The following is an 11,167-nucleotide window of genomic DNA, read 5'->3' as shown; positions in this document are numbered from 1 at the left end:
AGCTCGCCAGGCCCTTTGCTCTGGCGGTGGGGCCGTGGCAGCATCGTGGGGAGGGGGGCTCCTCGGGTGCTGCGGGGGGGTCACCTCCAGGGCCAGGCCTGGGGGGGCCGGGGCTGTTCCCGGTGCCGCGGCAGTCACTGTCCCACCGAGCCCCCGGCACCGCAGGACGAGGCTTTTTGCCGGCGCGGTGAACGGTCCCGGTCGGCCTTGGGCTGCGTGAGCCGAGGGGGCCCGTGGCCGTGGGTGGCAGCGCCTCGCCGGGGGCTTCTCCGCCATCGCTGCCCCGTTGGCCGCTGCCGACGTGCCTGGGGGTGCTGCGGGGTCACGGAGGTGCCCGCGAGAGCGGCGGCAGCACCGGCAGCGGCCTGAGCCTGGCCTGAGCCCCGCACGGGGCCGGGAAGGGCTGCCTGACCCCCCGGCCCCTCCGTCCCGGCACCGTGCCCCCTCCGGGGCCGTTGCGGTGGCGGCGGCTGGCTCAGCCTGGCACGGCCTGGCAGGCGTCGACGGCACGAAAGGGCCGGGAACCGAAGCCTCCGCCTGACGCACCGTCCCAGCTCCGCCAACCGTGGCCGTGGCACCCCGGGCCGGCGTGGGGCCGCGTCCCCATCTCGAGGAGGACGGTTGTGCTTCGGCTCCCAGGGAAAAGGCCCCCCCCAGTCCCCGGGTCCCCACCCGCCGGAGCAGCCCCCGCCGCCCACCCGTGCCCGCTCCCGCTCCCCGCCCCGCAGCTGCGCCGCGGCCGCCCCGGTGTCAGCCGGAGCCGGGGCATGAGCTCAGCGGGGCGCGAGGCACCGGGTGGCACCGGCGGGGGCGGCGGGGGGCTGCGGCGGGGACCGGCCCGGTTGCAGCCGTCGGGGTCGGGTGCGGGGGGTCACGGCGGGGGGGGGGGGTGTGGGGGGGTGCGGTTGCACCCTTAGCGCTGGGCACAGCGGCACTGGGAGAACGGGAGCCCCGGGGGGTGGGAGCCCTGCGGATGGTGGGAGCCCCCGGGCCGGGGTGTCGGTGCGGGCGGCTCTCTCCCCCTCCGCCCCCCCCCCCCCGCCCCGCATCCCCCCCCGCATCCCCTCCCGCTGGGGGGGGGGGGGGCGGCGGCCGCTTTAAAAATGCAAATCACCCCCTCCCCGCGCGCGGCGCGGCTGCTTCCCGACCAATGAGAAGCGGCGGCCCGCTGGCTGCGGTAACCGCTGCCGGGCGTGGTGACCAATAGCGAGACGGCGCGGTGGGAGGGGGCGTGGTTTGTGCCTCCCCCGCCCTCGGCGCGGTCCCGGCTCGGAGCGCGCGGCCCGGAGCGGGCGCGGGGCGGCGGCGGAGCGGAGCGGGGCGGGGGCGGCCCCGCAGGTGAGTGCGGCCCCGCCGGGCCCGGGGAGCAGGGAACGACCCCCAGTCCCGCGTACCGGAGCGGGGTGCAGCACACACACACACACACACACCCCCCCCCTCAACCCCCCTCCGCCTCGGCCGTGCAGCCCCCGCCGCTCCCGCGCGGTGCGTGGGCACAGCCCCTCGGCTGCAGCATCCCCCTCCCCGGGGCTGGGGTGCAGCCCCGCGCCCCCCTCGGCCGGAGCCCCCCCCCCCCCCTCCCCCGCGCCGTGCATGGCTCCCCGCTGCAGCGCACCCCGCCCCGGCTGCCCGGGCAGCCCCCCGGTGCCCCCCTCAATAAACTCCCCCCCCCCCCATGCACGGGTGCAGCCCCCCTTCTCCAAAACGCCGCTCCCGGTGCTGCGGGCAGCGCCCCCGCGACCCCCCCGCTGCAGGTGCAGGACTCGGCGCTTTCCCTCCTTTTTTTTTTTTTTTATTTTTTTTTTGGGGGGGGGGGGGAAGCATCTGCACCCCCGTGCGCGCCCCGACCCCCCCGCGGTGCCGCTCCCTCCGACAGCCCCGCAGCCCTGGGTGGGGGTGCACAGCTCCCCCCCCCCCCCCATTGAGCACCCCCCGGCCCGGGCAGGTGCAGCCCGGGCGCGATCCGGCCCCCCCACCCCGGAGCCCCCCCCCCCCCCCCGCACCCCTCGGGGGGCCGCCCGCGTCCCCTGCACCCCACCGCCGGTGAAGGTCACCGCTGCGGGTGGCCGGGGCCGCCCGGCTGGGGGGCGCGGGGGGGGTGTCCCGGGGTGTCCCTGCCGCAGCCCGGCGGGATGCTGCACCCCCCACACACACCCCCACCCACCCACCCACCCCCCCGCACCCCCCGGCCGGTCGGGGACTCGGTGGCCGCTGCCACCTCCGGGGACTTTGGCCGGTGGCGATGGGGCGGCGGGTTCGCGGCGTCTGCGCCCGCTCGTGACCGGCGGCAGGTCGGGGTCCGGCCGGGCCCGGAGCCCCCCCCGGTGCTTCCCCCCCCCCCCCCCCCCGCCCCGCTTCCCCTCCAGCCCGGCTGGGGAGGCCGCGCTGAGCCCGTCCCGCTTGTGACACAGGTGGCTCGGCCAGCGCGGAGGGACCGCCGGGTGGGGGGGCGGCAGTGGGCGTGGGGGGGTGCAGCGTGCCCTAACCCCCCCCTCCCCTCCAGACCCCCGGCGTGCCGAGGATGATCGGGGGGGGCCCCCCAGCCCCCCAGCAGCCCAGGGTGAGTGGGGGCCCCCCCCGTTATGCCAACCCCCCGCCACGCACGATTTTTTTGGTTTCCTGTTTTTCTCCGGCGCGTGATGGGGAGCAGGGCTGGGGGGGGGGGGGGGGGCACAGCCCCGGGGGGGCACAACCGGGGGGTCCCCTCTGCCAAGTGCCGGGGGGCTGCTCCGGTGGGTGACCCCCCCAGCATGGCTGGGGGCATTTGGGGTTCAGGCAGGATGGGGGGGGGGGGGGGGAGCACGGTCTCCTGGGTCCCTGTTTGTGGGTGGAAGGGGCTCCCCCAGGCGGGGAGGGGGGCTGGTCTGGGGGGGGGGGGCTGGTTTTGGGGGGCTGGGGGCCACCGGCACGGCCGGGCGCGGGAGCAGCAGCCGCCGCTGCGCAGCAGCCGCTCATTTATTATTTAGCTGCGTATCTGGTGTCGGGCCCAAGCGCGGCCCCGGCGGCCCCCCCGGACCCCCAGCCCCCCCCCCCCCCCCCGGGGGTGCTACACACACACCGTGGGGAGGGGGCCCCGGCGGTGGCGGGCACGGGGGAGCCTGCGGTTTCCATGGCCACGGGGCTGCGTTTTCCCGGCAAAACCGATAAATACCGGCAGGTGCTGGCGTGGTGCGGGGGGGGGGGGGTCCCCGCTGAGCCCCCCCCTCCACCCCCGCTAAGGGCCAGGTGTGTCCCCAGGGCGCCGGGAGCTGAGCTGCGGGTCCCCGCGCTGCTGACCCCCCCCCTCCAAGATGTCCTACTTCACCGAGCACTTCTGGGTAAGCCTGGACCCCCACCCATGGGTGCACCCCACCCTCCTGGGGGGGGGGGCCGGTTTATCGCCGCCGGTAATATTGCAAGGCCCGACACCTCCGTTAACGCTGCAAATTGATTGCTGAGGGGAGGGTGGAGTGATGGGTGTGGGTGCCTGCGCGTCCCCCGGCCGCGGTGCTGTCCCCGTCCCCATGGGGATCCCCGTCCCGGCACCGCGGGGGGAAGTTGGCAGCGCCGCGGGGGCACGAAGCGCGGCCGGTGCTTCCTGGTTCGTCTCTGCCGGGGACTCGCAGCTGCCTGCGCCTTCCTCTTCCCCCTGCCTCAGTTTCCCCAGCTGGGGTCACCGGCACCCTGACACCCCCAGCCTGGCCGTGCTGCCGGGGGCTGGGGGGAAGGCACCCCCGCCTGCTGCGGGGGAGCAGGCAGCACCCAAAATAGCACCCGGCGTCAGGGCTCAGCCCACCCCTTCCTGCCCTGCTCACCCCAGGGAACCCAGACGTCCGGGGCCACCCCCCACCCCGAACCCCCCAGCTGGCTCCCTGGCAGGGCTGGGGGGCTCTGCACCCCCTTGTGCACCCGAGGGGGGGGGGTCTGGGCCACCATGCCCCGTTTGGGGTGTTTCCACGGCAAATGGTGCTTCCTGCCACGCCAGCTGGTGGCACCATCGGGGAGGGGGGGGGAGCCCGGGGGTGTGGGACCTGGGGGTGTCCCCGGATGCTCGTGCTGGGGGGTGCTGGGGGGGTTTGGGGAGCTGAGGGTGGTCCCGTGCCAGGGCGAGAAGAACCACGGCTTCGACGTGCTCTACCACAACATGAAGCACGGGCAGATCTCTACCAAGGAGCTGGCCGACTTCGTCCGAGAGAGGTACCGGGGTGGGGGGGACGGGCAGGGGGGACCCCGGCACGGCCGGGCTCCGTCCCCAGCGCCCTCTCCCTGCTGTCCCCAGGGCTGCCATCGAGGAGAACTACGCCAAGGCCATGGTGAAGCTGTCTAAGATGGCCACCAATGGGACCCAGCTGGGGTAAGCAGGGGTCTGGGGGGGGGTCCGGAGCACCCCGAGCTGGGGTAGGCACCCCGTTCATCCCTCCCTATGCCCCCCCCCCCCCCGCCAGGACCTTTGCGCCGCTCTGGGAGGTTTTCCGCATCTCCTCGGACAAGCTGGCCCTGTGCCACCTGGAGCTGATGAAGAAGCTGCACGACCTCATCAAGGAGATCTCGCGCTACGGCGAGGAGCAAGGCCGGGTGCACAAGAAGGTACCGCGTCCCCTCCTCCCGCCCTCCCTCACCGCACCCCAAACCCCCCCTGCCCACCGCCTCCCCGTCGTGTCCGTGTCCCCCCCTCCAGTCCAAGGAGGAGGTCTCGGGAACGCTGGAGGCCGTCCAGCTCCTGCACGGGGTGGCCCAGCTGCTGCCCAAGTCCAAGGAGAGCTACCACAGCAAGTGCCAGGAGTACGAGCGGCTGCGCAAGGAGGGCACCAGCCAGAAGGAGATTGACAAGGTGAGACCCAACACACGTCCCGTCCCCCCTCCCCGCCTCGATGGTCCCTGTCGTCCCGTCTCTTCCCCCTCCCCGCCGCTCCGGGGTCATCCCCGCTGCTCGGTCCCGTAGGCAGAGCTCAAGTCCAAGAAGGCGGGCGAGGCGCTGCGGCGGGCGGTGGAGAAATACAACGCTGCCCGCGCCGACTTCGAGCAGAGGATGCTGGATTCGGCCATGGTGGGCAGCGCCGGGGGGGTGGGGGGCGGCGGGCAAGGCGGGGGGGGGAAGGAGCGGGGTTCCCGGCGCTGGCTGCGCGGTGTAATGGTGGCGTGGGACACGCTGGTCCTTGGGGACCTGCCAGCCTGGCTGAGCACCCCTCCCGTGGTAACGGCGGCCCGTGGTGACTTGCCGCCCTGGTTGAGCGCCCTTTCCCTGGAGATGCCGTCCCTTGGGGATGTGTCACCCCTGGGGACGTGCCACCCTTCCTGAGCCCCCCCCCCCCCCGCCCTGTGTGCACACTGAGCCCTTGGGGACCTGCCCGAACACACCCCCCCCCCCCATCTGCCCCACCAGCGCTTCCAGGAGGTGGAAGAAGCCCACCTACGCCACATGAAGGGTCTCATCGGCTCCTACTCGCACTCCGTGGAGGACACCCATGTCCAGATTGGGCAGGTGAGTCCCCAGGGAGGGGTGACAACCCTGAGCTGTGTCCCCCTTGACTCTGAGTATGATCTTTTCCCCCCCCCTCTTTTTTTTTTCTTTTTTTTTTTTATTCCCCCCCCCCCCCCAGGTCCATGAGGAATTCAAGCAAAACGTGGAGAACATCGGCACCGAAATGCTGTTACGGAGGTTTGCCGAGAGCAAAGGCACGGGGCGAGAGCGACCAGGTGAGGTTGTGGGCAGCATCCCGGTGGGCTCCCCCGCATTTGCACGAGGGCGATGCTCCCCCTCCTCGCACGAGGGCAAAAGCCCTCGTGCGAGGAGGGGGAGCATCGCCCTCGTGCAAAGATGGAGCCGCGGTGCTGGGCTGATCCCCTTCTCGGTGGCAGGAGCGTTGGATTTCGACGAGTACCGGCTGGCCCCAGCGCAGGAAGGCAAGTACGTCTGCATCCAGCAGCCCCACGCCGGGGATTTTTGGGGTGCGGAGGGGGCTGCTTACCACTTTGTACCCCCTTTCCAGGACCCAAGAGGAGTCGGAGTAAAGCTTTCCGTATCCCTGGGTTGAGCCGTAAGGAGAGGGATCGTGACGCTGTGTAAGATCGCGTCCCGTCGTCCCCGCGTCCCATCGTCCCTGCGTCCCGTCGTCCCCGCGTCCCGTCGTCCCTTCCCTGCTTCGGGATCTAACGCTGCCTCTCTCATTCCCCAGGGAATCCCCGGATGCCGAGGTGGTGAGTATCCCAGTGCCAGCCCTGGGGTTGGGGGTTTTTTCCGTACTGGGAGGACTGGGGGAGCGAGCACCTCTCCGAGCATCTCCCCGCAGGGCTGCCCGGAGGTGGATGAGGACGGGTTCACCGTGCGCCCCGATGTCACCCGCAGTATCCTTGTGCTGAAGGTGGGGGGGGGTGGGTGTCTGTGATTTTTGGGGGGGTCCGAGCATGGGGGTTTTGCCTTGACGGGGGCTCAGCCGAGGCAGAGAACCACGTCTGCTCCTCCAGCGACTCCGACTACGACGAGGATGAGCCCCGCAAGTTTTACGTCCACATCAAGCCGGTGCAGCCCCGGGAGGCGGGTGGCAGCGCCGAGGCCACCGTGGAGCAGCTCAAGGCCACCGTGGGGAACCTCATCCTGCCCCCCAGCATCGGGGTGAGCCTTGGAGGGGGGGCTGCGGGGTCCCCAGGGACCGTGCCAGGGCGAACTGACCCACTGTCCCCAATCTCTTGCAGGGCACCGTCAAGCGACAGTCGTCCCGTAAGTGCCACCCCGGGGGCTTGGCGTGACTCGGGGGTCCCCCGGGCTCCGTGTCCCCTAACGCTGCCTGTCCCCGTCTGTCCCCAGGGCACGTGGCGTCTCTGACCCCAGCCCCAAGTGACACGGACCCCGAGGGGACGCTGGCGGCAGGTGAGACCGTACCGGGGGGGTCCCGGGGATGCGGGGGTGAGGTCCTGGGGGTGTGGGGGACAGCGGCTCTGCAACCCCCCCAGCGTGTCCCCTCTCCCCGCAGGTGACAGTGCAGGGAGGGGGCGCCTGGCAGCGCAGGCAAACAGGTATGGGGCAGGGAGGGAGCAGGGTGCCGTGCGGCGGTGCACCCCCCCCACCCCGAGCCTCCTCCCGGGGGGTCCCGGGTGGGCACTGAGCTGCGCCCTCCATCTCCCTCCGGTGCAGCGGCCCCGGGAAAGCCCCTCCGGACATGGTGCCCCCCGACGCTCTCTTCGGGCCCCCGCTGGAGTCGGCTTTCGAAGCAGAGGATTTCCCAGGTGAGGATTTGGAGGGGGGGGGGGGTCAGGGAGAATGGAGAGAGTGGGGGGGACCACGGCATCCAGGGTGCCATGGCCAGCTTCCCCCCAGCGCTCTGACGCGGGCTTCTCCCTGCAGCCCCCCGCGCCTACGTCCTCACCTCCTCGTCCTCCCCTTTCTCCTCCTCCTCCCCGGAGAACGTGGAGGACTCGGGTTTGGACTCGCCCTCACACCCTGCGCCCGGACCCTCCCCGGACTCAAGACCCTGGACCCCGCAGCCGGGGACGCCGCAGAGCCCCCTCCCCAAGCGGGGTGGCCCCTCAGACCCCCCGCCGCCTCCGCTGCCGCCCCCCGCCACCCGAGATCCCGGCGCCTGGGTGCCGCGGCCCCGCAGCCCCGCCGGCCGCCTCCCTGAGCCCCCCGGCTTCGCCGTCTTCAGCGGCCCCGGGGCCGAGGGGCTCTGGGAGGATGCGGAGACGGCGCCCCGGGGACGCAGCCGCTGCCCCAGCGGCCCGGCCCCCCGTGAAGCCCCCTCGCCCGACCCTTTCGGGGAGCCCCCGCCGTGGGTCAGACCCCGCAGCCCCGGCGGGGACCGTCCCCCTCTGCCCTGTCCTTCCTCCAACTCGGCCTCGTCCTCCTCCTCCTCCCCGGCCCCCCCCAGCGGGGGGGAGTCCTCCAGCCCCTCTCCGTGGAGCTGCCAAGGGTCCGGGACGAGGCTGACCGAGGGCGGCACGCCGGCGGCTCCCCCACCGCAGGCTGAGCCGGGTGAGTGGCAGGGGTGCAGGAGTTGCCCCCGTTACCCTTAACTCTGCCCCCCCCCCCCCCCAAGCTGGGCACAGGGCTCAGCTGGGAATGGGGCTGAGACCTGCCAAACTCATGGCACTAGTGAGACCCTGCTGGAATCCCCCGCCGGGGGGGGACGACACCCTGCCACAGCGGGTCTCTCTCCTCACGCCCTGTCTGTGCCCCCACCCCAGATGCTCTCCCCGCCCGGCCCAGCGCAGCCCCCCGGGAGGTCCCGCTCATGGCCCCCCCTCGCCGCTCCCGCACAAAGAGGCCGGTGGCCGGCCCGGCTGCAGGCAGCAACACTGACCTGGTGCGTAGCCGGGGCGGGGGGACGGGGACCGGGCTGCGGGACCCCCACGGTGGGGGCCAGACCCGGACCCCCTCCCCGATGCCGCCTTGCCTTCCAGTCGCGCTCGCTGAGCCCCTCGCCCTCCTGGAGCTGCGGCCCCTCGCACTCAGCACCCGCCAGCCTGGGCGAGCGGGGCTTCTTCGCCGTCTCCCAGCCGGCGCTCGGTGGGTCCCGGGGGGGGCTTGGGGGGTCGCAGGGTGGGGGTCCCATCCGGGCTCTGACCCCATCTGCCTCCCCAGGGCTGTCGCGGGGTCCCAGCCCCGTGGTGCTGGGCTCGCAGGATGCACTCCCCGTGGCCACCGCCTTCACCGAGTACGTCCACGCGTACTTCAAGGGGCGCGACGCCGACAGGTACGGGGGTCCCGGGGCGGGGAGGGGGGGGCCAGGGCTCCCCCCCCGCAGCCGCTATGTCCCGCCTGGGGCATCCACTGACCCCCGGCCTGTCCCCAGCAGCTGCCTGGTGAAGGTGACGGGGGAGCTCACCATGTCCTTCCCTGCCGGCATCGTCCGCGTCTTCAGCGGGAGCATGGCCCCCCCCGTGCTCAGCTTCCGCCTGCTCAACGCCGGCGCCATCGAGCAGTTCCTGCCCAACGCCGAGCTGCTCTACAGGTGCGGGGACGCGGTGGCACCGCGGTACCGGCTGCACGGGGGTGCCTGGGCAGGCTGGCGGCCGGGGGATGCGGCGGTGGGGAGCTGGTGTCGGGGTACACGGGGTGCCTGGGGTGATGCAGGGATCGTGGGAGGTGGTGGGTGCAGCGATGGGGAGCTGGTGTTGGGGTACAGGAGGGGTATGGGCACCCCGGGAGGTGGTGGGTGCAGTATTAGGGAGCTGGTGTTAGGGTACAGGGGGTGCTGGGGGGGGCACAGGCATCTTGGGAGGTGGTGGGTGCAGTGATGGGGAGCTGCTCTTGGGGTACAGGGGGTACCTGGGGATGCCGGGACATCCTGGGAGCTGGTAGATGCAGCAACGGGGAGCTGGGTGCCGGGGTGCGTGGGGGGGTTCCTGGAGTTCCCATGGGGCCTGAGCATCCTCAGGAGCCGGTGGGTGCGGCAACGGGGAGCTGGGTGTCGGGGTGCTGGGTGTCCTGGGGTGCCCAGGCACCCTCGTCTCTCTGACCCCGTCCCGGCAGTGACCCGTCCCAGAGCGACCCCAGCACCAAGGACTTCTGGCTGAACATGGCGGCGCTGACCGGGCACCTGCAGAAACAAGCAGAGCAGAGTCCGGCCGCCTCCTACTACAACGTGGCTCTGCTCAAGTACCAGGTGAGCCCCAGGGGGGGACAGCTGGGACCCCCTCGGGTCCCCCACCCAGCTCCTGGGGGGTGGGAGGGTCTCGGCACCCCCCTGAACCCTCCCCGACCCCCCCCAGTTCTCACGGCTGGGCCCCGGCTCGGCGCCGCTGCGACTGCGTGTGCGCTGGGACTGCTCGCCGGGCGCCACGCGGGTCAGCGTCGAGTACGGTTACAACGCCGGCGCCCTGGCCCTGCCCGTGCCCCTCGCCAACGTCCACGTCCTGCTGCCCGTGGACGAGCCCGTCGCCAACCTGCGGCTCCAGCCGGCGGCCAGCTGGTAAGGGTTGGGGGCACCGGGGGTCCCAAACCTGCCCCCCCCCCACCCAAGGGTGGGAGAGCGGGGACCCCGGGCTGGGCAATGGGCTGTTGATGGGGAGAGGGAGGTGGGGAGCAAGGGGGATGGAGTGGAGAGGGGGGGTTTGGGGGGGCTGGGGGCTTGGGGACGTGCCCGTGTCCCGGCAGGAACCTGGAGGAGAAGAGGCTGCTCTGGAGGCTGCTGGATGTCCCGGGTGCCCCGGGGCAGGGAGGTGAGGCTGCGCCTGCCCTGCTCGGAGGGCACGGGGCAGGGGAGCAGGGTCCAGGCTCGGCCCCTGCAGCTCCCCCAACCCCTCTGCTCTCCCCCCACCCCCCCAGGCTGCGGCCAGCTCTCGGCCAGCTGGGAGCCCCTCTGCGGGCCCAGCAAGCCCAGCCCCGTGGCAGCCCAGTTCAGCAGCGAGGGCAGCACGCTGTCGGGCGTCGAGGTGGAGCTGGCGAGCGCCGGGTACCGCATGTCGCTGGTCAAGAAGAGGTTTGCTACAGGTGCGGTTGGCGGGGCCCTGGGGGGGTGCGGGGGCCCTTCCCCACCACCCTGGGCGGTGCGAGGTCCTGTCCCCATCCCCCGCGGCCCTGGGGGGCACGGGGTCCCTTCTCTGGGGGGCACGGGGTCCCTTCCCAGCTCTCCAGGGTGCATGAGGTCCCTTCCCTGGGATGCACGCGGTCCCTTTCCCAAGGTGGACGGGGTCCCTTCTCTGCTCCTTGGGACGCACGGGGGTCCCCTCCCTGCTCCCCATGGCCCTGGCGTGCGTGGGGTCCCCTCCCCACCACCCCAACACCCGTTCTGCCCTCACTGGGCGATGCCCAGCCCGGGGAGGGTGCAGGTAGCCCAGTTCGGGGCTGGCGTCGAGTCCTGGCCACTCGGCGATGACCGTCCTCGTGCCGGGCACCTGCCCCCCATCCTCGCAGCCCCCCATCCTCACAGCCCCCCCTCACCACCTTTCCTCCGCAGGGATCTACCTGGCGGGGTCCTGAGCTGCCTCTCACCGTACCCCCCTGGGCTTCCCCCTTGGTTGTGTGAACTTGAAACACTGGATGGAGGCCGGCTGGGGAGGGGGTGCCGCCGGGTGGGAGCCCCCCCCCAATCTCCTCCTCCTCCCCTTCTCCCTCCGGCCCCCCACTCCGTGGCTGTCACCGCGTCGTCTCCTGCTGCCCGGCGGTGGGTCCCCTCCGCCCTCCCGTGTGCTGTGAAGGGAGCAGGAGCTGCTCTTTTATTAAACACTTTATTTTCTAAGAACCCCCCCA

General features: G+C 72.6%; 1 protein-coding gene across 3 annotated transcripts; it reads left to right on the top strand.

The window, feature by feature from the left end:
- Positions 1 to 1,263: 1,263 nt before the first annotated feature.
- On the top strand, positions 1,264 to 11,152 carry FCHO1 (FCH and mu domain containing endocytic adaptor 1). Of its 3 annotated transcripts, none has more exons than XM_075776746.1 (29): positions 1,264 to 1,338; positions 2,504 to 2,560; positions 3,238 to 3,317; positions 4,094 to 4,176; positions 4,259 to 4,333; positions 4,425 to 4,566; positions 4,658 to 4,810; positions 4,922 to 5,026; positions 5,363 to 5,461; positions 5,580 to 5,676; positions 5,839 to 5,883; positions 5,970 to 6,042; positions 6,156 to 6,177; positions 6,270 to 6,324; positions 6,414 to 6,592; positions 6,673 to 6,697; positions 6,785 to 6,847; positions 6,951 to 6,993; positions 7,112 to 7,203; positions 7,322 to 7,948; positions 8,161 to 8,279; positions 8,377 to 8,482; positions 8,558 to 8,669; positions 8,772 to 8,927; positions 9,449 to 9,581; positions 9,688 to 9,887; positions 10,073 to 10,137; positions 10,244 to 10,408; positions 10,875 to 11,152. In XM_075776746.1, exons 3-29 carry the CDS (start codon positions 3,291 to 3,293, stop codon positions 10,895 to 10,897), a joined length of 3,084 nt encoding a protein of 1,027 aa, XP_075632861.1. In that variant the 5' UTR covers positions 1,264 to 1,338; positions 2,504 to 2,560; positions 3,238 to 3,290; the 3' UTR covers positions 10,898 to 11,152. The 3 variants fall into 3 exon arrangements, with proteins under 3 accessions (XP_075632861.1, XP_075632860.1, XP_075632862.1); XM_075776745.1 differs by having other exon boundaries at positions 4,085 to 4,176; XM_075776747.1 differs by having other exon boundaries at positions 4,085 to 4,176; positions 8,838 to 8,927; positions 10,875 to 11,009.
- Positions 11,153 to 11,167: the final 15 nt, after the last annotated feature.

Source organism: Balearica regulorum, chromosome 26 (assembly GCF_011004875.1).
Source record: "Balearica regulorum gibbericeps isolate bBalReg1 chromosome 26, bBalReg1.pri, whole genome shotgun sequence".
NCBI lineage: Eukaryota > Metazoa > Chordata > Aves > Gruiformes > Gruidae > Balearica > Balearica regulorum.
The sequence above is the reverse complement of the archived record's forward strand: the minus strand, read 5'-3'. Positions and strand labels throughout refer to the sequence as shown.